Source organism: Octopus bimaculoides, chromosome 13 (genome assembly GCF_046866305.1).
Source record: "Octopus bimaculoides isolate indiv1 chromosome 13, ASM4686630v1, whole genome shotgun sequence".
Lineage (NCBI taxonomy): Eukaryota > Metazoa > Mollusca > Cephalopoda > Octopoda > Octopodidae > Octopus > Octopus bimaculoides.
The window spans coordinates 37056878-37083744 of record NC_142940.1 but is presented as its reverse complement, the minus strand read 5'-3'; the positions used below and the strand labels follow the sequence as shown (position 1 = coordinate 37083744).

At 36.9% G+C, this 26867-nt stretch overlaps 1 protein-coding gene across 6 annotated transcripts in view; it reads left to right on the top strand.

Annotated features, from left to right (window-relative positions):
- The window catches only part of LOC106880839 (uncharacterized), a 173531-nt gene that overhangs the window by 101415 nt on the left and 45249 nt on the right, over positions 1–26867 (top strand). For 5 of the 6 annotated variants that reach the window (XM_089361647.1, XM_089361650.1, XM_089361646.1 and 2 more), the window contains exons 2-3: positions 19781–20078; positions 25519–26580. In XM_089361647.1, the coding sequence (XP_089217773.1) occupies positions 19781–20078; positions 25519–26580 (1360 nt within the window). Of the gene's footprint in view, positions 1–5117; positions 5520–19780; positions 20079–25518; positions 26581–26867 lie in introns of those variants that run through there. The other variant, XM_089361648.1, reaches the window with a different exon arrangement.

Below are 26867 nucleotides of genomic sequence, written 5' to 3'. Positions count from 1 at the left end.
ATCCTTTCAGGGTCAATAAATTAAGTACCAGTGAAAAGCTGGGTTCGATGTAATCACCTCATCCCTTCCTCCAAAAAATTGCTGCCCTTGTGGCAAAATTTGAAACCATTATTGTTGTTGTTGTTATAGGAGGTGAAGATAGCAAAGTTGCAGAATTTTTTAAGTACCAGAAAATTATGCTCTGCAATATTTCATCTAGCTCTTCGCTTTGAGTTCAAAATCCAGGAAGATTTTGAGTGAAGGAGCTTATCATTGACTCCAGTGGCACATTAAAAACACCATTTGAGCATGATCGTTACCAGCATCGCCTTACTGGCACTTGTGCCGGTGGCACCTAAAAAGACATTCGAGCAAGGTCGTTGCCAGTGCTGCTGGACTGGCTCTTGTACAGGTGGCACATAAAAACACCACTTGAGTGTGACTGTTGCCAGTATTGCCTGACTGGCCCTCGTGCTAGTGACACGTAAAAGCACCCACTAAACTCTCGGAGTGGTTAGCGTTAGAAAGGGCATCCAGCTGTATATACTCTGCCAGATCAGATTGGAGCCTGGTGCAGCCATCTGGTTTGCCAGTCCTCAGTCAAATCATCCAACCCATGTTAGCATGGAAAGCGGACGTTAAATGATGATGATGATAATGGACCCCCAAAACTATGAATGGCTAAGTTGATTTTAACCAAAGAATGTAAACACTAGGCCAGATCATCATCATCTACTCGGGCCTGCTCAGACATAGAATGTTTTTTGATTGCTAATTTCTTGTCATTGGTCACAGATCCTAAAGGTGATTGCAGTGCCAGTCAAACTGACAAGTTTCCCAGACCAAGATTCATGGATGTCTAATTTGTTCTGGAATGAAGTCCAAAGACAGAATATCCTTTTTTATGCTTCATCTTTCATTCCCTACTACTATCCAGCTTTCCAATGATAATGGCATTTCAGCTCTTTGCAGGGCTTCAGGATTTCACCATAACCTTGGCAGGGTGGCTAATGGGTGTTATGCCTTGTCAAGGGGCAACCTTTGATTTTTGTCTGGGACTGCTTATCAAGTATCCACAGCTAACCTGTATATCTACAAGCCATTCCCCTATCCGCAAGCTGGAGATACAATAGACGGAAGTTTTCATCACCACTCCACTAAACCAGATACCTTCACAGTATTGTTAATGAAAAGAAAAATATCAGTGCATATGTTTAATTATAAAAGATGACTCTTCCAAAATAGCAGGATATTTAATGAACAATCTGAAACAAAAAAATACCAATTGATCATTTACATCATCTCTCAATACCTGGTGTTGTTATTTAACAAGTTAGTTTCTAACCCAACATACATTCCAATTGTGGCCATCCCAACTTTCTTTTAAAAAATAGTGTACATCTAGGACTACATTACCCAATGTTCTTCTTTTTTTTTTTAAAGCTAGTTGGGTGTGATCAAAGGAAGTTTTAGCTGCTATTTCTAGCACATCAAACAATCATTTAAAAGCACCCTTTAAGGATACCATTGAAGATTGTGACAAAATATCAATTATTAGCTGCTAACTGTCTCGATGTTTACTTTTCCTTGAATGTTCGCTAAAAGTATGTTCTCTATTTACAACAATGATTAGCTAATGTCTCTTATAAAACGTGTTTGGATTATGAGATGAGAAAGTCATTTCAGAGTGTAGTCCCTAGGGAGAACATGTGGGCCTGACAAACTGAAATTAATCAAGTAAATCTTTACTTCAGCCTAGTTATATCTCAGCCATCTTCTCAGTAGTCATGGCAGCAGTTTTGTTTTTGTTTTTTTTTTAAAATTTTTGCTATGGAGTACTTATCAAATCTAACATTACTAGACGTTTATAATTGCCAAATATGTACCTAAATTGTATGTTGTTTGATGAGAAAGCAAGTTCAATCTTCACTATTTCGATTGCTAATACAGGGTACGACCAAAAGTAAAAACAAAAACCCAACATTTTATAGGATGACAAAAGTTCCAACATCATACAAAAAGTATGTAAACCATGATGGTAACTTAAAAAAAAAAAAAAAAGATAAAATGTAAACCATCGGCTCAATGAAGACACAGTTACCATCTGCTTAACTTCAATAGTGCCAATCCAATGGCTGTGTAAAATGTGGGATGTTTTTCTGCCGCATCTTGTACTTCATAAGTCAAACTCAATCAAACATTTCGAGAGAGAGAAAAAAAATACAAGGGCAGAGAAGGACAAAGAGTTTTAAATGTAGAATTATTTAGGTGCATAATTGGAAATGATATAATGACCTTGCACCAATAAAAAAAGACCTGTTTGTCTGACTGACTGTCTAAATATGTAAATTAGTATTTTGTTTTAATAATGTTATTAATGAACTAAGTATTATAATCAGCAGACTAATTTAAACAGTCTTAATGAGGATTAAAGTTGATTATAAGTTGTGAATTATGGAGTTGCTTTTGAAGGGATTTATAAACTGTAGGGTAGACGAAATTTAAACTAAATGAAAAATAAATTTTATGTATTAGTGAAATAAAGGAATTTATAAATGAATAGAATTTTATTTAAAAAGAAAACTATATAAATAAAAAATATATCAGGATGTGTTTTGAAAGACTATCGGTGCCTTTGTGAATTTGTATAACTCTGTATATAGGTTGCCTCCCTACTTCATTACCATGTAGTCATCACTTTAGTCCCACTGTTAGGTACCTTGAGCAAGTGTCTTCTATAGCCCCAGGCCAACCAAAGCCTTGTGAGGGAATTTGGTAGATGGAAACTGAAAGAAGCCTGTTGTATGTATACTTGTGTCTGTGTGTGCGTGTGTGTGTTTGATGCCCCACCATCACTTGACAATTGGTGATTGGTTTGTTTACATTCCCTGTAAGTTAGTAGTTTGACAAGAGAGACTAATTGACTAAGTACCGGGTTTAAAACTAAGTAGTAGAGTCAATTGGTTCAACTCTTCAAGGTGGTGCCCCAACATTGCCATAGCCTAAAGACTGGCAAGAAGTTTGCTTTCCAATCACATGGTTGCAGGTTCAGTCCCACTGTGTAGGACATTGGGCATGTCTCTTCTGCTATATAGCTTTGGGCCAACCCAAACTTTGTGAGTGGATTTGGTAGATGGAAACTGAAAGAAACCCCTCATATATATCGTGTGTATGTGGTTCAGCAAAAGAGACCAATAGAATAAGTATCAGGTTTAAGAAATTAGTACAGGGTATGATCCATGTGTCTAAAATTCTTCAAGGAGTGGCACAGCATGGATGCCGTCTAATAATTGAAACAAGTAAAAGATGAATTGTCTGTGCATCATTATTTTATGTCCACTCTCAGTGTTGGCATTGGTAAGAATAGGTCACAATTTGGGTAAGTCCTTTTTTGAAATTTACTTCTCTCTTAGGGTTAGGATCAGGAAAGCATGTCTCGTTCTTATATTTCAAAATGACAGGGTTTCCATGGTTGAATTCCCTTTTTAATGCCGACAGCTTCATGGAATGTACTGGGTGCATTTTACTGTGACACCAATGGTTGTCATGAGGTTTTCATGTCTTCGACAATGTAATGTAGGCTCCTCTCAATTCCAGGATTTACTTGGTGATTTGCCAAACCCTATGCAGAGTGTACTCTGTGCATTTTACTGTGACATCAGAACTACTGAGATTAATGTGAGTTGATGCTCAATAGGAAAATTATTTATTTAACAGTTTGTCTCTATCACAATATTAGGGTTAATAATCAATCTCTCATGATTAGAAATCATGATCAGAAACAAGTAGACATTAGTGGTTGGGTAGGAACCATACTAAAACAGATATTGAGATTTGGAGCAGTCTTTTAGCTTGCCATCTTCTGAAAGTTAAATGACAGTGATAAAAACAGTTGTTAATTAGTTCTGTTGTGATATAAAAGTATTGTTAATTGGTCAGTGTTATGAATCGTTACTTGTTAGTTGGTCTCTGATGTGATATAGAAGTGTTAAGAAATTTTTTTTTAAATACAAAATTTTGAAAATTTATTTGCTTCTAACAGTATTTATCTTTACTATAAGTGAACATCTGCAGTATTAGAGTTGATGGTGATGACGATGATGATAGAATTTGTGATTATATTCAACGAATAAATCTAACATTATCCTGTACCCATCATATATTTAGTGTGTTTGTTTGTACACACACACACACATATGTGTGTGTGTTATAAAACAGCAAATGATAATTAATATCTGATATCTGTTAATATCTCACTTAACATATTGGTATCTTAAATACTCACATGCACACACTTTTCTAATGATGTAGAATACATACACGCTAACACTTGCTCATGGGTACACACCCAATCACACACACATATACAGAAACACACACACACCCGAATTTGCTTGTAGAAAACCAATTAACTTCTATCACTAATCTTCTTGAGAAAGGCATGATTCTCATGCAGTCCCATCCTTCACACCACCTCGTATAGGTTTTAAGCCTTGCGACTCTGAAAAAGAAAATGGTAAAGTTTCTTTTAGGAATTCCTTTTTGTTGACCATAAAATTTGTGGGTTTTGTTTCAAATGTATGTATGCCTATAATTTTGTTTTTATATGAATTTTTGGTGGTGATGTTCATGATGGTGGTTGGGGTTTAAAGGGAGGCTTAAAATTCCAAAAACTCCAATATTACTACATTCCTTGAATTACCAGTCTTTAAAAGGTATATAAATAAATATTTATAAAAATATGTAAATAAATATATAAATTAGAAACTGATCTGTGTTGACTGACTGCTTGCCTGAATGTGTGTGTGTGTGTGTGTGTGTGTGTGTGTGTGTGTGTGTGTGTGATTGTGTGTGTGTGTGTGTGTGAGTGATTATACACAGCTGTATATGTGAATGTGAGTGTGTGTGAATATGCTTATATGATCAAGTATATGTGAATCTATACATTTGTGGGTTTGTATAAATGTTTGTGTTTGTGTGTGAGCATATATCTATATACATGTGTGTGTGTTTATATGTATGTATATGTGGGTGGGTGTATGTAGATATAAATAAACAGGGGGGGGGGCTGCTCACACAAGTCTGGGCAAACAGACAGCTACCACGCTCATAAATATACACACACACACACACGCACACAGGTGTGGGTGTATATACAAACATAACCACTCATTCACATCGTGTATGTTATACATGCATTCATTCACACACACACACACACACACACACACACACTGACATACATTCATAGAAACAGACAATCAGGCAGATATCACTCACACACAAAAAAAAAAAGAATACAAAAAAATCTCAAATCACATTCTCCCCCCTCTCTCCCTCCTTCAAGTTTATTTTAAAAGAAAATTCTATATCTCTAGCTATTTCCTGAGTGCAACTACATCAAACCTGCTTGAAACATTTTTCCCTGCCCAACCTTTCCAAATCATGGCTATCGTTCTCCATGCAGGCAACCACAAACTAAACGACTGTGTGTGTGTGTTTGGGATTAATCACAACTGTTATTTGAAAGGGAATACAAGGTAAGCTTTTACACATAAATAAACACACACACTTGTATATATATATATACATATATATATACATATATATATACACACACACACACACACACACACACACACACCTATAGATGGTGACATAGATGTGTATAGATCTATGTAGACATGCATGTTTGTGTGTGTGTGTATATATATATATTTATATATGTATGTATGTATGTGTGTGTGTGTGTATATATATATATATATTATATAGTGTTCTGTAAACTATATAAACGAAAGATTGCTTGGAGACAAGGCACATTATATAAATCTGTCTAATCTCAGTGTCTCTAGCAAAAGAACTATTAATACCTCATATTTTAAATATTGTTCACATTAGATTATATATATAATTATATACATTTATATATATCATCATCATCATCGTTAAACGTCCGCTTTCCATGCTAGCATGGGTTGGACGATTTGACTATATATATATACACACACACACACACACATATATACATATATATATATATATATATATATATATATATATATATATATATATAGGTGGCCAGTATGAAACCTGAACTCATGACATTTGTGTTACCAGCATAAAACTCAGCTCTTGAGTCACATCTGTAACTTTTCAGGGTCTGTGTATCACAATGTATGTGTCTTAATGTTGTCTTTTTGTATCCCTCCTGGCGTACTAAGAAACTATTTATTTACCATTTACTGTTTCACATAGTGGTGGAGTAGATTTTAGTCACAAAGCTCTACAGAGTTGGTTAGATGGTGGATTGTACTTTAGTTTTGTTATGCGACTTGTTTTCTGTTTGGATATTTCTGGTATTGACATTTTCATTCTGCTGAGGTCTAATTTGCCTTTCATCCTTCTGGGAATCCATAAAATAAGCACCAGTCGATCACTATGATCAATATAATTGGCTAGCCACCTCCCTAAATATTTCACACCTTGTGACTATAGAAAAGATTATTATCCAGGTAAAATGCCAGAATTTCTTAGTAGCATTTAGTTTGTCTTTATGTTCTGAGTTCAAATTTCACGGAGGTCAACTTTACCCTTCATCCTTTCCGGGTTGATAAAAGAAGTACCAGTGAAACACTGGGGATCGATGTAATCAACTACTCCCCTCCTTACAAAATTTGAGGCCTTGTGCCTATAGTAGAAAGGATTATTATTATTAATTCAAATCATCCTGTAGTTAGCTTGTTTTTTTATTTTTTATTATTCTTTCAGGCTAATAAAATAAAGTACTGGGGATGGTGGAATTGACTTAGGTCCCTTCCCACAAAATTACTGACTTTGTACTGAAATTTATTATTATTATTATTATCATTATTATTATTGTTGTTTCTACAATAGGCATAAGGCCTGAAATTTGGGGCAATGTAGATAGTTGATTATATCAACCCTAGTCTTTGATTGGTACTAAGTTGACTTCAGGAGATTTGAACTCAGAATGTAACGAGCCAAAAGAAATACCACAAAGCATTTTTACATTAATGCACTAACTGTCCTATGAGCTCACCACCTTCATCATCATCATCATCATCATCATCATAAAATGGACATTAAATGATGATGATGATGATTTAGGTGGTGAGCTCATAGGGCAGTTAGCACATCAGGGTAAAAATGCTTTGTGGTATTTCTTCTGGCTCGTTACATTCTGAGTTCAAATCTCCTAAGTTCAACTTTGCATTTCATCCTCTCAAGATCAATAAAATAAGTACTACTCAAAGACTAGGGTTGATATAATCAACTATCCACCTGACCCCAAATTTCAGGCCTTATGCCTATTGTAGAAACAATTATTATTATCATTATTATTGTTGTTGTTGTTAATAATGATCTGATATTAACATTTTCTCACTCTTCTTCCTCCTCCTGTTCCTCTCCCTTCTACTCCTGATCTATTTACTTTCTATTTTTAGATCTTGAGTATTTACAAATATTTCAGCCACATCAACAAGCCAATGAAGGAACTGCTACATGTCACTTGACATGCTAGAAATAACAGCTACATCTCCTTCAAAATGTTCTATAATTTTTAAAACAAAATGACATATTGGATAATGTACTTCTGTATACACTGGGTCTGTAAAAAAAAAATGATTGAAGGGCTACAGCTGGAATACCTGTTTCTGTGTGTTTGTTGACTTGAGGTTGAATAAGAACATATTAAAATCCAAACATACCAGCCTCCTCCTTTTCCTCCTCCTCACAGTCATCATCATCCCTTCATCATAATCACCACCACTATCACCATCACCATCATCATCATTAATATTTTCAAGGTCTGATTTGTTGTTTTTGTTTTTCTTCACCTCATTGTTTTGGTCTGTCATCATCTTTCCTATGAGGCCCAAAGTCAAAAAAATGTGATCTCAATACTTTACATGGCCTCTTACACACACACACACACACACACACACACACACACATAAATTTGTCTGTTTTCCCTAAATTGTCTTCTAATGATTTCCTTAAAATCAGTAAATGACCAGTACTTATTTTACTATCCACTGCCCTCATCACCCCTAAAATAAAAGATAACAGGCAAAGTTGATCTCAAATTATTTTTTATCGATTTTATTAAATTGATATAAGGCACAACTGCAATTCCAGTGTTTTATAGATTTTGTCAAATTCACTGCCTTGCTTTTTCATAATGATAATTCTTTCTACTATAGACACAAGGCCTGAAATTTTGGGGGATGGGAAGTCTTTTACATCACCCCACCCCCTTCCAGTGCTCAATTTGTACTTTCTTCATCAACCCTGAAAGACAAAGCTGACCTTGACAGAATTTGAACTCAGACTGTCAAGATGAATGAAATACCACTAAGCATTTTGACCAGTGTGGTAATGATTCTTCCAGCTCACCACCTTGATGATGATAATAATAATAATAATAATGATTTCATTTATTTGCCACAAGGGCAAAGGATGAGGGGGACAATACAGAGACAGACATAAAGTGTTGGGCGTTTACATATAGTAATGAAAGGATAAAAAAAAAAAAAAGTATACACGGTGTACACTTGAAAAGAAAGAACATATGCATAGCATACAAAGGTAAAAAGAAAAGGGTGGGGGAGGATGCTAGAGATGTGGCCCTCCTGATACAGGAACACCTCTAGGGTTAACCAAGGAACTCCACTATCCGAGATTTCCCTGAAACCCAAGTGCCCTCGCTAATTCCTTCTCTCTAACTCACAGGTCTACACTTAGAGAGGTACCATCCACTCTTGCCATTTTTGCAACTTTCACCTACCTTTCAAGAAACTCACTTGAGTACAGCACTTCTCTCTCCACTCTCAACTTCCTTTTCAAGTGAAACTTGAAGAAGTCAAAGAGAGATCTACCAAAGAGGAATGTATCTGTTTTCATACCTTTCAGCCTTGTCCACCAAACAGCTTCTTTCGCCACAGCCACCAGGCAAAGGAAAACTGCCTTGCTTGCCCGATTGAAGGAGGGTGGCAGTGCAATCATCACTACAGACTCGGCCGAGAGATGGATCTGTCCCACATGCGACAGCAGCTGTTCAACATAACCCCACAAGAAATAATACATTTCTAAATCTCTCAGAGAGATTTATGCAGTAGCAGCACGATAAAGTGATAGTATGTTGTCAACTTAATATGACAGTCCTATGAAAGGGAAGAATGCTACTGTTATTTAGCTCTAGGAAACACCGTTTCCTGTTGGACTTGACACATTTCCTGTGTCCTTATGTTTTCAAAGTGGAAACAAGCACCTCCACCCTGTTAAATAGTATATCATATTTAGTCATGTGTAGGTTTGACTTTTTTAGATGAATTTTTAAACTTATAATTAGGGGTTGGGATCAAGCATTATACAGATATGATTTTGGGATAAATAAAAATTCAGGGCCTAGGCAATATCTGGAGACTTGGGGTGTTTTTAATTCTGTAATTACAGGTGTAAAAGTTTAGCTCAAGAAGTTGACCTATATATCACAATTGCAATTATCCATTCCTCTGAAATTAATGACCTTATGCCTTTGTCAGAATCAATGGGACATTAGATAAAATTGTCTTGTTATATATATTTTGATTCTTTACTTTCTGAGTTCAAATTCTGCTGAGGTCAGTTTTACCTTTCATCTTTTCAGGGCTGATAATGCACCAATCAGAAATATTGGTGTTGATAGTATCAACTAACTTTTGCTTCCAAATTTCAGGCCTTATGACTTTAAAAGGGTAAAGACCCCACTTTGGTCATGAATGACCATGGGATTGCACCTAGGAAATTCCCCTTTAAGGCACAAATCTGGGCAAAGTTGTTCATGGAAGACCAGCAGTCACTCATGCATACTAGCCTCCCCTCTCCATGCTGCCAATGTTATCCAAGGGAAAGGCAAATGCCAATACAGCTTGGCACCAGTGACATAGCATCTCATTTCTACAGCTGAATGAACTGGAACAACATAAAATAGTGTTTTGCTCAAGAACACAACACACAGCCCGGTCAAGGAATCAAACTCACTGCCTCATGATTGTGAACCCAACACTGTAATCATTGAGTCATGTGACCAGAGGTAGTGGGTGGATCAGCAGAATTGATAGAGCATTGGATGGAATTCCTTCTACATTTCTTCCATTTTTGAATCGGGTGGGGGGAGGAGGAGGGTCAAGTACTGGGGTCAATAGTATCGACTAACCCACTTCTCTTCCAAATATTGCTGGCCTTGTGCTTAAATCAGAAATTGTTCTTCTTCAAGCAGATTTTTGATGCAAACCTTTTGGATACAGTTTGGGGTTTTATTTTAATTAAACTCCTGTATCTGGTTTCAATGGAAGTGAGTGCATGTATTAAAGAGAGAGGAACCTAATCTAAAAAAAAGAGATCTTATTAATATATCTATTTCTTCTAATTATCTTCAGCTTGCTTTTCACTATTGTTTTTGTTTAGTGTTTAGTATTTCAATTCCCCCTCCTCCACCACCAACACCCATTTACTGCTAAACAAGTATTCTCTCATTTAGTTGTAGATGTATGTTGGTGTTTATTTCATTTTTTTTTTTTTTGCTTTTTAGTTTTCATATCAATATACAAGAGACCCCCCCCCTCCAATCCCATGCTGCCATTGCTCTCCTTGTCTCACTTTCTATTCTATTTAGCACTGTACTATATTATTAGGGCAATGTCCTCGTAACCTCGTTATGTACTTGTTACTTTTTTAGTTTATTTGTTTACATTGTAAAATAAACCCTAGTCTCAGACATCATATGTGTTTAAATGTATCTGTCTGTAAGCCAATGAAGGAGCCTCTTTGGGTGAGACTTTCCTTCTGATAGAAACAGCAGCAAAACATCCCTCAAATTACACCATAGTATCTTAAAATATGAGTGCACGTTAGATAATGTAGTCCAAGATATCTGTTATTGTAAAAAGACATGAATAATCACAAGTGGAATGGCAATGTTTATAAAGGTCTGTTTGATTAAGATTGTCTTGGGTTTAAACAACAAACGTATAAATGTATCTGCTTTACTTCAACTGAGAAGGTTCAAGCCCCTAGAGGATGTTCAAATGGGATGGAGAAGAAATTAAAATAGTAAATATTATAAATGATCAATAGTTATTAATTAGCTGTTGAGTTCTAACACACCTTAACCCTTTAACAATTAAACTGGCTGTATATGGCCCAAATATTCATGTTTTATGTTGAAACCACCCAGATCGAGCCTATCACACATACCCTTCAATGTCATTGTAAAAATATACAAATTACATCATCAAGATTTCAAAGCTACAAGATAATGCATGATTAATTCAAGACAATGTGAATTAAAAAGCATTGCATTTGGCAGAATAATTTGAATACTAAAGGGTTAATTATCAACCAGAAGGTGATTAAAATATAATTAATAATGACAGCAGTAGTATTAGCACCAAACGGCAATCTCCAAAGTAAGGTGGCCATTATTAGGACACAGAATACTGCATTACTTACCTTGATAAGACCTCTCATATGGACTTGTGGTGCATAAAAGCACTTATATTTATGGGCTGTAACTGCTGAGGACATACGTAAGCTCGCAAGGAATGAAGCCAGTATGCTCCGTTGGATGTGTAATGTCAATGTGAATACCCGTCAGAGTGTAAGTATCTTGAGAGAAAAGCTGAACATTAGAAGCATCAGTTGTGGCGTGCAAGAGAGACGATTGCGCTGGTATGGACATGTGGTGAGAATGGAGGAGGATAGCTGCGTGAAAAAGTGCCACACCCTAACAGTTGAGGGAACCCGTGGAAGAGGTAGGCCCAGGAAGACCTGGGCTGAGGTGGTGAGGCAAGACCTTCGTACATTGGGCCTCACCGAGGCGATGACTACGGACCGAGACCTTTGGAAATGGGCTGTGCGTGAGAAGACCCGGCAAGCCAAGTAAGATCGTTGCCAGTGCCCCTGGACTGGTTCTTGTGCGGGTGGCACATGAGATGCACCATTTTGAGCGTGGCCGTTGCCAGTACCGCCTGACTGGCTCCTGTAGGATTTTCGAGCGAGATCGTTGCCAGTGCCCCTGGACTGGCTTGTGCGGGTGGCACATAAAAGACACCATTTCGAGCGTGGCCGTTTTCGTGCGGGTGACACGTAAAAGCACCCACTACACTCTCTGAGTGGTTGGCGTTCGGAAGGGCATCCAGCTGTAGAAACTCTGCCAAATCAGACTGGAGCCTGGTGTTGCCATCCGGTTTCACCAGTCCTCAGTCAAATCGTCCAACCCATGCTAGCATGGAAAGCGGACGTTAAACGATGATGATGATGATGACAGATGAGAACAGTCCACTATGACTGTCAGATCATGTGATTTTGTTCTGTTTTGGGGCTATTCAGTGACATTAATTATTTTTTAATAAACCCACTGATTATTTGTGACATCAGTGCCTGAATAGACACTGATATTATTCTTTTTCTTTTATTCTTTTATTTGTTTCAGTCATTTGACTGTGACCATGCTGGAGCACCACCTTTAGTTGAGCAAATCGACCCCAAGACTTATTCTTTGTTAGCCTAATACTTATTTTATCTGTATCCATTGCCAAACTGCTAAGTTGTGGTGACGTAAACACACCAACATCTGTTGTCAAGTGATGGTGATGGGGTACAAACATATACATACATATATATGAAGGGCTTCTTTCAGTTTCCGTCTACCAAATCCACTCACAAGGCTTTGGTCGGCTCAAGGCTATAATAGAAGACACTTACCCAAGGTATCATGCAATGGAACTGAACCTGGAACTATGTGTTTGGTAAGCAAGCTACTTACCACACAGCCTATCGTTCACAGGAGATTTGGCTGTTATGTTGCTACTGGATATCTGCCACTGAGGAGCCTAAAACAAAATGAAATCATGTGATCTAGCAGTTCTGGTGGCCATAGCAAAAGGTTCTTGTCTCTCAACGATATATGTACCGAGTGCTGTTATACACTGCATGACCATGTAAGAGGTCCTTTCAAGGTAAACAACATAGTATTCTGTGTTTTTAAATTACATCCATGCTACACTGGAGATAAAAGTTGCCAAGAGGTGATTGTTTTGTATAGGGTTTTGCTGGTACATTTTCTTTAAATTGATAGTAACTCTTTCTTTTTCTATTTTTTTTAATAAGTCTACAAGAATAGGATGAAAGTACATCTCTTTGTTAGGATTTCTCAGACTGGGAAATAAAATTAACTTGAAAGAAGTTAGCACTGCTAATGTTTTGTGTGAAATGCTGCAGACTAAAGGTTGAAGGAAATGAGAGAGAGAGAGAGGGAGGGGTGCCCTGGGGGAGATGGATTAGGTAAAGTTTGAACTGCTGACCTTTGTTGAATAGTCTAGTGTTTTAACCTCTCTTTTCACTTCCTCTGTATTTAATACTACATTTATACTGATGTCTTGCCTTGATTATTAACCTTTGTGTTTGTTCCTACAAGAGATTTTAATCTCTATATTATTCTATCTTCATGTATAGAATTATACACACACACAGCAGGAATTTGATATTTCTTTTATTTCACATTTGTTAATGCACATTTCTATAACATACATTCAATGATGACAAATTATAATGCCCTATAATAATTGCATACAAGGGGTACTGAAAAGTTCCTGGCTTTGAGTAAAAGAAAATACAGGAGGGTCTCAGTTAATTATGATTTTATTCAACCTATTCACCTCTCAGATTCACACACTTATTGCAGTGGTCCTTCTGTTTTTCTAAGCCCTGCAAAAGAACTCGGAAGGTTGGGCTGCCAACCAGGCCTTTCTTGATTCCCTTAAAGCCAAGAACTTTTCAGTACCGCCTCCTACAGCAGTGGGAGTTTATCATGAATATTAAGAACTTCAACTAACATACCATAATTCTGTCATGCATTTAGTGTGCACATGTATATGCACACAAGTGCATGTGCGCACACACGCACAAATTAGGGAGTTGTTAGTGTGTTGAACACAATGCCTTATGGTATTTATTTCATCTCTGGGGTGTTCTGAGTTCAAGTCCCACTAAGGTCAACTTTGCCTTTTGTCCTTCCAGGGTTGATAAAGTACCCTCATACTTCAGTGATGGATATGTGGAATTATTGAAGCATCAGATGAGATGCCATATGGTAATTGTTACAGCTCTTTATGTTCTAGAGTTCAAGTTCTGTCATGGTTTACTTGGTAACTTATCGAGTTCCGTAGTTGAACACCACCACCTGGTTTTTAAGTACCTTTGCAAGGTCAACTCTGTTGTAAGCCTTCAGGCCAGGTCTCCAGTTTGAGGATACTGTCCTGTCCCTAACTTCTGCCAGTCTGAGTGACCCTGTAAAAAATCTTTGATACTGTCCTTTGAAAGGGAGGGGTTGCTCAACAAGTTGGATGCACGAGGGAACACAAAAACTGAAGATACATGCATTGATTAGGTTCCTGTAAAGGACACTTCACAGGATCAGGTTAGAAGAAACTGAGGCAGGACAACAATTTCTTAGTTACAGAGGTTTGTTATTAATTTGCAAATATCAAAATTTGCATCAACGAACAACCCATGGTTATATTGTAAAACATGAGCAATATAACAGATGTTTTGAGAATTTATCAGCATGTGACCTAGTGGTTAGCATGTTTGGCTCATGATCACAGTAATAGGTTCAATTCTTGGATCAAGCAGTATGTTGTGTTTTTGAGCAAGTTATTTCACTTTATATTGCTCTAGTCTGCTGAACTGTAAATGAGTATCAGCCCTCTCTCCCTCTAGCTGTCACATTTCTTAGATGTCCTGCTGGGTTAAAGGTGAATGATGGGGTTAGAGATTGTCTATATCTTCATAGGTATCTAAAAACAATTAGCAAAAGCATGACATTTTATGAAGCCATACTCACTTGCAAGTAACAGCTGTATATACAAACTTTTAAGAAATTGTTTTCTTTATTCCAGATTCCTTTTGTCTTCAATTTCCTGATTTTCTATTTTGGGAGGCTATATTTAATATTTACTCTTTCTTTGACAATTTCTATAAATAGACCTTTTGGGATTTTTAAATTCCACCATGCTTTGATCTTGGATATGAACTAGTGTTTTTGATTGTTGGTAAAGATGTACCAACTTTTCTGTACTGCCTTTGGCGTAAAAAGTATAACGCAAGGAGGGAGAAAAAAAAAACAATCTGTTTTTCAGAAAAATTTACAAAAGAGTCTGTAGTAATTTAACTTCTATTTTTATGTCATATTTCTTAGATGGATTATTGTTGAATTCTTTTGAGTTTATTAATGTTGACTGATAGAGTTTTGTGGAGTGTTAAAGAAAATAAGATTCCTCATGCAAGAAAAAAATGTTTAGTTAACCAACAGAACATTTATAACACATTAACTCATGGGAAGTCTAGACGATGTTGATAGTTGATATACTGTAAAATAGATTGGTTAAACTCTTTAATATAGTAATTATTAGCAAAAGAAGCAGTATTAATACCAAAAGGCAATCTTTGTATCCAACTTATCGTGGATGTATTAGTAGAGCACTGAATATTGTGTTATTTACCTTAAGAGGACTTCTTATGTGGGTGCATGGTGCATACAAGCACACATGTTTATATCACTAGCAGATGAGAATTACTTTCTGTCACTAATAATTATTTTTTGATAAACCTGCTGGCTATTTGCAACATCAGTGCCTGAATACACCCTAAAATTCCCTATATTGATGGCAGTAAGGTTTGGTTGGTATGCAGCTACCGGACATCTGCCACTGAAGAGATGTAGCATGTTGAAATCACATGATATGGCAGTTTTGATGCCTGTAGTAGATGATTTACGTTTGCCAAAAATACAAATGTGTGTGCTTTTATCTACCATGTGGCTATATGAGAGGTCCTCTCAAGATATATAATACAGTATTTGGTGCTCTAACAATACATCCACTTTAAGTTGGCAATAAAAATTGCCTTCAATATAGTGCTTAAGGCAGGCTAATTACTCCATTTCTATTGTGTTAGCAGTGACACAGCATGGCTGCAGACTATTAGTTGGAACCAGTAAGAGAGTATTCTCATCAGTTTAAAATTTCTGAGTATTTTCACAGCTGAAGGACCTTTCTTTTATGAAACCATTAAACTGTGAAATAAAGGGCTTGATGGTATTTGACCAGTCATCAGTAGTTGACTGGTCACTAGGTAAATTTACAAGCCAAGTTATATGGCTTTCATTAAAGCTTAAACTGAAATATCTACAGTAAGGTATAAAATTTGTGGTAAAAAGGTTGCAGAAAATATTGGTCTCAAATTTTGGCACAAGGCCTGCAATTTTAGTGGAGGGGCTAAGTTGATTAAATTGACCCCAATGCTCAACTGGTACTTATTTCATCAACCCCAGAAGGATGAAAGGCAAAGCTGACCCCTATGGCATTTGAACCCAGAATGTAAAGATGAAGGAAATACTACTATGCATTTTGCCTATGATTCTACCAGCTCACTGCCTTAAGGTTCTAGAAAATATTGATGTGAGAACAATAAAAAATATATATAAATTCTCATTTATTTCCTGTAAGCCACCTGAAGGTAAACCTTTGCTGGCCTATTAATTATATTAATTCAACGTGCCCAATACATTTACTTCCAAATGGTCATGGAGTACAGGCTTGAAGATTTAGATAAGGCAGTAATTCACAGAGAAAAAAAGAATTAAACTTTCTAATTACAATATGTATAAAAAGACAGTTTGAATTTTGTTGTAAAAATAGTTTTGCTAGTGAATGGAAAATATTGCTGAGATAAAACTTCAATGAAGATTGCAGGTCAATTGGCAGAATTGAGATATGGTAGATTAATGTCTTGTTCAGCTGAAAAGAGTCGTTATTAAGACTAGCTGAAACAAAAGTAAACAACTGAGTCCTTGTTCAGGCAGAGTTGTGGCTATAAGAGACAGACGAAAGCCTTGAGTTCTATTGATATTGCCAATATATGGCTGAGAGATACTGCTGCTCTCATTCAATAAACCAATGAAAATGGTGGAAAGCAAACTTCATCTGGTAGCTGGAGAATCACTACATTAGCTTCCTTTTAGATTGAGAACCAGCAATTAGTAAGCATTAAAATAATGTAAAAGATAGTGAAAACTGATGACATAGAGGGTGAGAGTTGGTAAAGCGATTGACCAAATATACAATGTATACTTGGGCAATGTGCAAATGATCTGCATGATATAAGGGCAATATGCAACTGGATCTGCATTAATGGCTTTGTATAATGTGTTTGCAAGATACAAGTGACTCTATCCCAGGGTTACACAGCAACAACAAACATTTTAAACTTTTTCAGCTTAAAAGTTATATTTCTTTTACAACCATAATTTTTTTCATGTTCAAATATGTTTGAAAATTCTCCAAAATACAAGAAATGTGAATTTGAATCTGTATATGCTTTAATATCTTGTATGTTTCCTATGAGAGTATCTGGTTTTATTGATGTCTACACCCTTTCTGCAAACTATTTTAGTGTGAACAAATGGGTGTAAAAAAGAACACACACACACACACTCACACATGAACTTAAGTTAGAGAGAGTGGGGAGTGTCTGTGTGTGTAAGATATTTTTGTTTGCTTTCATTGAGCAGTTTATTCAGTAATCATTTCATAATTTTTCCTTCTAATTATATCGGTGTGTTTTATGGAATAAATGTCTGGCATGTGTGTGTGTGTATGCACACATGATCACCTACACATTCGCATGCATGTGTAGGCTCCTTGATAAGTAGTAAAACCAGTTTCTATTACCAGTCTTCAGTGCAAGACACTCTCTTTCTCTCTCTGTCATTTTAACATGTTTTTCCATGTTAGCATGAATTGGACAATACTATTTCATTACACATCTCTCTCTCTCACTCACTCATTCACACACACACACACACACACACACACACACACGCATGCTTGCACATGCACACACACACACACACACACACACACACACATACCAAGTAAATAGTTTTTGCTACCTATATAAATGCATTTCAAATTTATTTATAATTCCTTTCAATAGATTTTCACTGGTTGTTTATAAAAATATGTACTTGAACTTTTGTGTCTTCTGATCAGACATAAAAGAGACTTCAAAGTGTCATTTAATTCTAATTTTAACTGCCAGAAAAGTTTGAAACCTGGTCTTTTACATTTCAGTATTCTGATTGTATGTTCTTTAGTCTTCATTTGTTCATTGTAAAAGACATATTTTATTCTTATGGCCATGCTGGGGCACTAACATGACGGATTCAGTTGATCAGATCTACCCAATACTTAAGTCTGATATTTGTTCTAACAGTGTCTTTTTATTGAACCACTAACTTATAAGGATATGAACAAACCAACACCAGTTCTCATTCTCACACACACACACACACACACACACACACACACACACACACACACACACACACAATAGGCTTGGCTTCTACACAGTCTTTGTCTACCAAATTTACTTGCAAGACATTGATTACCTCAAGACACAGTATAGAAGACACAAACACAAGGCAAACCTGAAGCCAGATGGTTGCAAAGTGAACTTCTTACTCACACAACCATGGTCACCCAACCTGCTAGAAATAGGAACCAAATCAATGATAATAATAAATGATTTCTTTTATTCGCTACAAGGGCTCAGGAGTAGAGTGCATAGGTTAAGCAGAAAAAGAAACAGGAAACAGTGGGAGATTAACAATGTAGCTGTAAAGACATCCTTACCAGAAAACAATAAATGTAGTAATAATAAAGATCCAATATAACAAGAGAGAAGGATCTTCAAAATAGAAAGGTGACTCAGAGCACACCACACACAACACAGGAATACCTAGATACATCAGAAGCAGGTACCTTTTCCTAATTCTTACCACCAACCTACAATTGCATACATAAGTTGGCCCAATTCCACTACTTTATCCAACTTTCAAAGCATTTAAGGGGGAGGTGGGTGCTGTATCTTTCTTTCTACCTTCACAGCTCCCTTAATAATATTTGGATGTAGTGATTGAAAACAGGAAGTGTCTTCATATTAACAAAACAAAATGAAAGGTTGCACATATCCAAAGCAAACAAAGCTGCATTTTGGTGTGCAGTGAAAACATGCAACAAAAGTAAAGTTATTACTTTAATAGTAATAATAATAATTATAATAATAATAATTTCAAATTTTGCCACAAGGGCAACCATTTTAGGAGAAGAAATGAGTCGGTTACATCGACCCCAATGTTCCACTGGTATTTAATTTATTGACCCCAAAAAGATGAAAGGCAGTGTCAACCTGGGCGGAATTTGAACTCAGAACGTAGCAATGGGTGAAATACCGCTAAGCATTTCATCCAGTGTGCTAACGATTCTACCAGCTTGCTGCCATAGTAATAATAGACAAAGAGAACAGAAAGTGCCAGGTAATTGACTTTACGGTCTCAAATGGTGAGAAAGTCAGTGTGAGAGGTAGAGAGAAAATTACAAAGTACCAAATGCAATGTTAAAAGCACCCTGTAGTTATAGGTGCATTAGGAACTATCCCTAAAAATTTCAGTTGGTGCATAGAAGAAATATGCATAAAACCTAGTTTAGTGCTGCTCCAGAAGACAGTATTATTAGAGACAGCCAGGATACATAGGAAGGTTCTTGGCATCTAAGGTTACTTGTTGTAACCTGATATTAGGAATTTTTCTTTTTCCAACAGTTTAATCTGTTGTGTGTATATGAAATAACAACAACAATAATAATATCTAACCTCCTTTTTTTATATTTTCCAGAAATGGAAGCGGCGTTTTTTTGTGTTGTTCAAGCCAGCAGCTAGCTTACCCGAACAGTTTGTACTAAACTACTACGGAGATGAGCAGTGCCGCAAACGGAAAGGTCACATTGATCTGGAGCAATGTGAACAGATAATCGAATCGCTGGATGTCGGAGAATACCCGAATGTACTCTCGATCAAGACAATCCACAAAGGAAAAGAAAGAGTGTACTTTTTGGCCACCGAGACAGAAGAAGACATGATCACCTGGGTACAAAACCTTTGTTATGTCTGTGGCATGAAACAAGAAGAAAATCGTAAGTAGACTTCTTCAATTCTTCCATTTATCTTTCTCTTTCTCTCTTCCTTGTCTCTTTCTTATTAAAATTCTGTCTGCAGTCACAGGGTCCTAGGCTCAGTTCCATGGCATTCCACCATGGGTTTTTTTTACTATCCAAAGACATGCGAGTGAAATTTTGTAGAGAAAAACTGTGCTAAAACTCAGTGGACATGTGTGTATGTATATTTGCGCATGTGTATACACATGTATACATGGAAGACATGGGACGAAGTACACTAAACCCTATGGAGGAAGATGGCAAAGAACTGAGATATCTGGTGCCTTGCTGTACTCAAGCAAAAAGACTCATCCCCCATGGCAGAAGTGTTAATGCCACTCCTCCTGATGAAGAAGATTGGCCTGCAAGAGTCACATGCCAGTGCCACATAAAAAGTACTTGTGCTGGTGACACGTAAAAGTGCTCTTACCAGTTAAAAGCACCCAGCAGACTCTGTAAAGTGGTTGGTGTTAGGAAGGGCATCCAGCAATAGAAACCAACCGAAATCAGATTGGAACCTGGTGCAGCTCTCCTACTTGCCAACTCTGGTCAAACTGTCTAACCCATGCCAGCATGAAAAATGAGCATAAAAGGATGATCTTGTATGTGCATATGTGTATATACATGTATACATGTTTGTGTGTGTATATATTATCATTTTAGCTTTCAAATTTTTGTTTGCATGTATTACAATTTAATGGGGCAGATTTTTCTAAAGCCAAATGCACTTCTTGTTACCAACCTTCATATGTTTCTAAGCAACATAATATTCCCACCCCAACAGCCAGATATGCTTTCACAGAATATTGGAAAGGGATGACACTGCTTATATGACAGTGACATTCATTTATAACTGTCATGCAATATCAAGACAAGTCAACACACACACACACTAATATCACAGGCTTCTGTCGGTTTCTTTCTGTCTACTAAATCCACTTGCAAGACTGGTTGGCCCAGGGCTATAGTAGAAGACACTTGCTCAAGGTACTACGCAGTGGGACTGAACCTCAAACTATGTGGTTGAGAAACAAACTTTTTAACCACAGAGCCTTACTTGTGCCTCTGTTGTTTTCTCTCTCTCTCTCTTTCTCTCTATCTACATATATATATATATATATATATATATATATATATATATATATATATATATATATATATATATATATATATAAGATAAAAGAAGATTTATAAACTGAGGTGTGTCCTCAGTCAGTACATCTGCAAATACTAACAGAATGTATTCTTAAAATGACTGTATGAAAGAATAACTATATCATAATTTCCATTCTTGGACTTACTGTATGTATAAATATTTATATATATGTATGAGAGAAAGAGAGAAATTAAAGTAAAAATTGGAAAAAGCAAAAAATTTGGCATCACTTGAAAAAAACCCATTTAATTCAGATAGGAAATATAAACATTCTCTGTCTAAATTAAATGTTCTTTTTTTTTTTTTGAGTGATACCAAATTTCTTTTCCTTTTTACTTTAATGTATATCTACTCGCTCAAGGGGAAACCACTTCTAGTCACCTTTGATAGGCAGTCTCAACATCACACTTTTCAGTTGCAGTTCAAGCCAGAGTTTTAGTACTAATCCAAACTGAGCACTTGTGCTACATACGTATTACATAACAACAGTTGATAAAAACTCCTTGTATATTTTGTATGTATGTGTATATCTATATATGATGGCCGTCCACTTGTGACCGAGGAAGACCATTGCCGACCTTCAGGAACATTGTGCGCTCTAGGACTAACTTATATTTTGCATTTGCGACTCTGCAATATATATATATATATATATATATATATATATATATATATATATATATATATATACTAGACTTACTACCTAGCGTTACCTGGTAAAGTATTCATGGATAGACAGAACAACAAAGAGATTACAAATGTCGAATGAAATAGAATAAAATCTGAAATGATGAAACGATAAGTAATCTTCGCAAAAAAGATGTTTCTTTATGTCAGTGTGTGTGTATGTAAAAAAGTTGATAGAGTAAAATCATGAAGATTATGTGTATGTATATGTCACAGATAGCGTATGTGTTATTTCTTTACTACCCACAAGGGGCTACACACAGAGGGGACAAACGGATTAAGTCGATTATATTGACCCCAGTGTGTAACTGGTACTTATTTAATTGACTCCCAAAAGGATGAAAAGCAAAGTTGACCTCGGCGGAATTTGAACTCAGAACGTAGCGGCAGATGAAATACCGCTAAGCATTTCGCCCAACGTGCTAACGTTTCTGCCAGCTCGCCGCCTTGATACCATGTGTGTGTTTGTGTTGATTCACACGCCATGACATTCATTATATGTGTTTGTAATGTGTGTTGATGGGGGGGGGGGGAGGTTTCTGTCAAGAAATAACAAATAAAAATTGTGTTTAACCGATTTCATTAATAAATAGAGATCCAAATATCATGAAACCTCACACTGCACTGCATAAAGTAAGTATGAAAATATATATGTAAAAAAAAAATTAAGATAAAACATACTATTTCTGAGATATTTTGGGAACAAACAAACATCTAGAGTTTTAGTATTATTGTTGTTGTTGGCACTCCGTCGCTTACGACATCGAGGGTTCCAGTTGATCCGATCAACAGAACAGCCTGCTCATGAAATTAATGTGCAAGTGGCTGAGCACTCCACAGACATGTGTACCCTTAACGTAGTTCTCGGGGATATTCAGCGTGACAGTGCAACAAGGCTGGCCCTTTGAATTACAGGCACAACAGAAACAGGAAGAAAGAGTGAGAGAAAGTTGTGGTGAAAGAGTACAGCAGGGTTCACCACCATCCCCTGCCGGAGCCTTGTGGAGCTGTAGGTGTTTTTGCTCAATAAACACTCACAACGCCCGGTCTGGGAATTGAAACTGCGATCCTATGACTGCGAGTCCGCTGTCCTAACCACTGGGCCATTGCGCCTCAACTTTAGTATTATTAAGATATCTATAAAAAACATAAATAAGTAACAAAGATGTACAGGTATATTGACACCTGTACATCTTTGTTACTCATTTATGTTTTATTCACATACCCTGCATTCTGCACTTTGGAAATATTATAGAAAGTATTTTTTATATAAAGTACATGTCTGAATATTCATGAGAGGATATCATCCCTAAGTTGGGTCTTGTTGTCTGCATACACTGCAAGAATATCCGGTGCAACTACTCTTGCACTGAGTTTGATATTCACCTGATATTGTTTGGGTGTGCAAATTATTTTGACCTAATAAGGTGCTTTAATTTAAGTACCTAATTCAACTGCATCTCAATTGCATTTTAAGACCTGGGATGAGGTGTTGAAGCAGACCCAGGAAGACCTGAGATGAAGTCGTGAAGCACAACCTTCAAACATTGGGCCTCATGGAAGCAATGGCAAGTGACTGAGACCTTTGTAGATATGCCGTGCTTGAGAAGATCCAGCATGCCAAATGATACCGTAGTCGTGGCCTATGCCAGTGTCACATAACCGGGCCATTTAAGAGTACCCTTCAATCGTTGGGCAATATACTGTGCTTGAGAAGACCTGTTGAGTCAAGTGAAATCATTGTCATGGTCGATACCAGTACCACCTGACTGGCACCTGTGCTGGTGGCATGTAAAAAGCACCCACGACACTCTTGGAATGGTTGGCGTTAGGAAGGGCATCCAGCTGTAGAAACCTTGTCGGATCAGATTGGACCCTGGTGCAGCCTCCTGGCTTGCCAATCCTCTGTCAAACTGTCCAACCCATGCCAGCATGGAAAGCGGATGTTAAATGATGATGATGATGATATATATATATATATATATATATACATACATACAGTAATCCCTTGCCATATCGTGGTTTAGTATTTAAGCTTACATCAATTCCTGTGGTGTTATTTTGCATTTATAATAAAATAAATATATACAAATTATAAAAATAATAAATAAAAATATACTGTACAGTACTGTTTCTACTTCGAGGATTTTCACCTATCATGATAGTTGAGGGATTACTGTATATATATATATATATACATCATACATACATTATGTTAGTCTTTTTGGATTTTTAGAGGAATATGAACTCTCTGCAACTGTCTTCTGACACATTCTACTCTATGCTTTCTTTTCTATTTTTTTCCATATCACCTCTGTCATTTTCAGCTACTCTTTGCCATGGAAACATTATGCATTCTGTGTCCTTTTCCTACACTGTTCCGATCCAAAGTTTGTTTTATCAAATATCTCTCTTGTTTTCTTAGCATATGGCCTACTCATCTCTCTTATGTTTTTTAGTTATTTGTTGGTGAATGGGTTGCACCATTTGTCTTTCTCTTCTTTTCGCAACCGGTGGAGCGCAAAGCACTTCTCACAACTGCAAGATCATGAGATGGTTGAGACTTGTAAACAGGTTTGAGTAGGAACCGGAAAGTATGAGCACAATGCACATGTGTACACTGGATTCATAAAACAGAAGAGAAAAATAAAAACACAATGCGCATGTCAAATCTCACACAGCTTTGCTGCAATTTTCTTGTTATTTCCTATTTACAAGATTCTCGAATTCTTTAATTTGCTTTTAACTATTTTTTCACGTGAATGGTTCACTATTGTTGCCTCTGCTATTACTGCTGCTATCACTATAGTAGCAGTAGTTATCCAAGGTTTTAAACCATTAACCATTCTGTTACTTACCTGCCTAAGACTGCCTTTTGTGCTATGATAAAACTTTTTGACGTAAAGTGATCCAAATTAAAACCTCCCTTGAAAGTTCTATGTTAATTTATGTTCCAGATAAAGTTACTTCACTAAATTCTTCATTATTTTCAAAATTAATTGAAATAAAGACGAGTTGTATTTCAACAGAAATGTGGTAACAAAAGGTTTTAAAAAATGGAAGATTTAACATGTGAGAGGTAGGACCATCTCAACAGCATTATCAATCCCCAGGCTAGGCAATGCACTGTTCCTTAAATACACAAGCATAACATGAGACCTTAAACTAATGGGAATACTCGGCAACTGACCAGTAGGCCCTCATAACTTAGGACAGCACTGCTGAGAAGAATTGGGAGGTCATGCTGTTTATAAGATATTATCAATGAAGGATACACAACGTTGATTTCTTGTCATTTACTCTTGGTTTATTCAAGGAATTTGAATTCACCACTATCAGTATTGTGGGCAGTGGTGTTGGTGCATTTTTTGACCAATGCTCATATATTTAAATAATTTTTATATTTATCTAGCTTTTCTCTTGGGTTTTAAAATTGTTTTAACAACTTCTTGTAATTTTCTTTCTTTCTCTCTTCAACTGTTTTTTGTCTTTCTTTCCTTTCTTTTTTGATTCCTTTGAATTTTCTCTTCATTTCTTCTGCTAATAATTATATTCCTATTCTTGTTCTGCTTTCAGCCACTGATATTCCCGGTCCACCACAGCCACCTATGCGTGTAGACTCACATCGATCACAGACATCAAACCCATTAACATCTCAACCTAGGTATCAAGCCGGACCAAATTTACCATCTAACAACCAGGACTCCCCTTATCTTTTTATATCACAATGTCACTCAGGACAGACATCAAAGACATCAAGTGAGCGGCACCGTTCCAGTGTGGATAGTATACCCGATGAACTGGCCCCCCCACCACCTCCAGCAAAACACAATAACTACATGTCAGGGGAATCTAGCACTGATGCGCACTATGATCATCCACGGTCATGTGATTCTTTTGTGGAAGATGATGGTATCTACAAAACCCCTCCAAGTCGAAACATGACATGGAGCAATGGGGAGGCTTCAATGATGTATGATGTGCCTCTCGCTACTCGTAATGGATTTTCCCGGGAGAGATTTTCCTCTGAAAGATCTTCTTCAGATATGAAGGATGTTTTTTATGATGTCCCCCCGAGAAAGTCAGACCCGAGTGTGTGCTATGACACCCCTCCCTTAAGAACATCGAGCCTAGACCCTAAGGTGCCAGCACGGCCACAAAGGCACATGTCCAATTCAGAAGCTTATCAGAATATACCGTATAACAGCAAATGTTATTACAACACATCTTACGGTTCTTCGTCTGTAAATCTTCGTGGTCAACCCCCAAGACCTGCTCCTCGTGGTCACAGCAAAAGCTATTCTCTCAAGACCTCGAGTCTCGATGGAGAAAATCTTAATTTGAACTTATGCCCGCCCCCTCCATGTGGTTCTCGAGACAACCAGCCTTCACATGGCTACGTAAATGCTCCTGCATTAGGTTCAAATTCTGTGAGTCCAGACAACCCAGATGACCTCTATGTACCAATGGAAGGACCCGCCCAAGACACAACTCGTGGTAGATTAAGCACTGATCAAAGCTTTGTTGATGCCAAACCTTATAACTGTGTTGCAATGAATGAGGCTGTATACACTGATATGTCCAAACCTGGTCCGTGTGCAGGAAAAGAGGCAATATGGCCAAATCAGAATCAAGCAGGTAAGTTATTCTGTTTTTATCTTCACTAACATACAGAGTAGATGTGGGTATATTTTAGTCTTGGCAGACAATGTCTCTAGTGCCAGTAGTACAATACAAAGCACCCCAGTCTGTGGTGTAAAGCGATTGGCAATAGAATGAAGATCCAGCCCAAAATAAAAACCATAACCTTGCTTCAAGAAATTAAAATAAAGTAAAAAATAAAACCCCAAAAATTATAAATCACAAAAAATGAACAGATGTATGTGCAGGCATGGCTGTGTGGTAAGAGGCTTGCTTCTCAACCA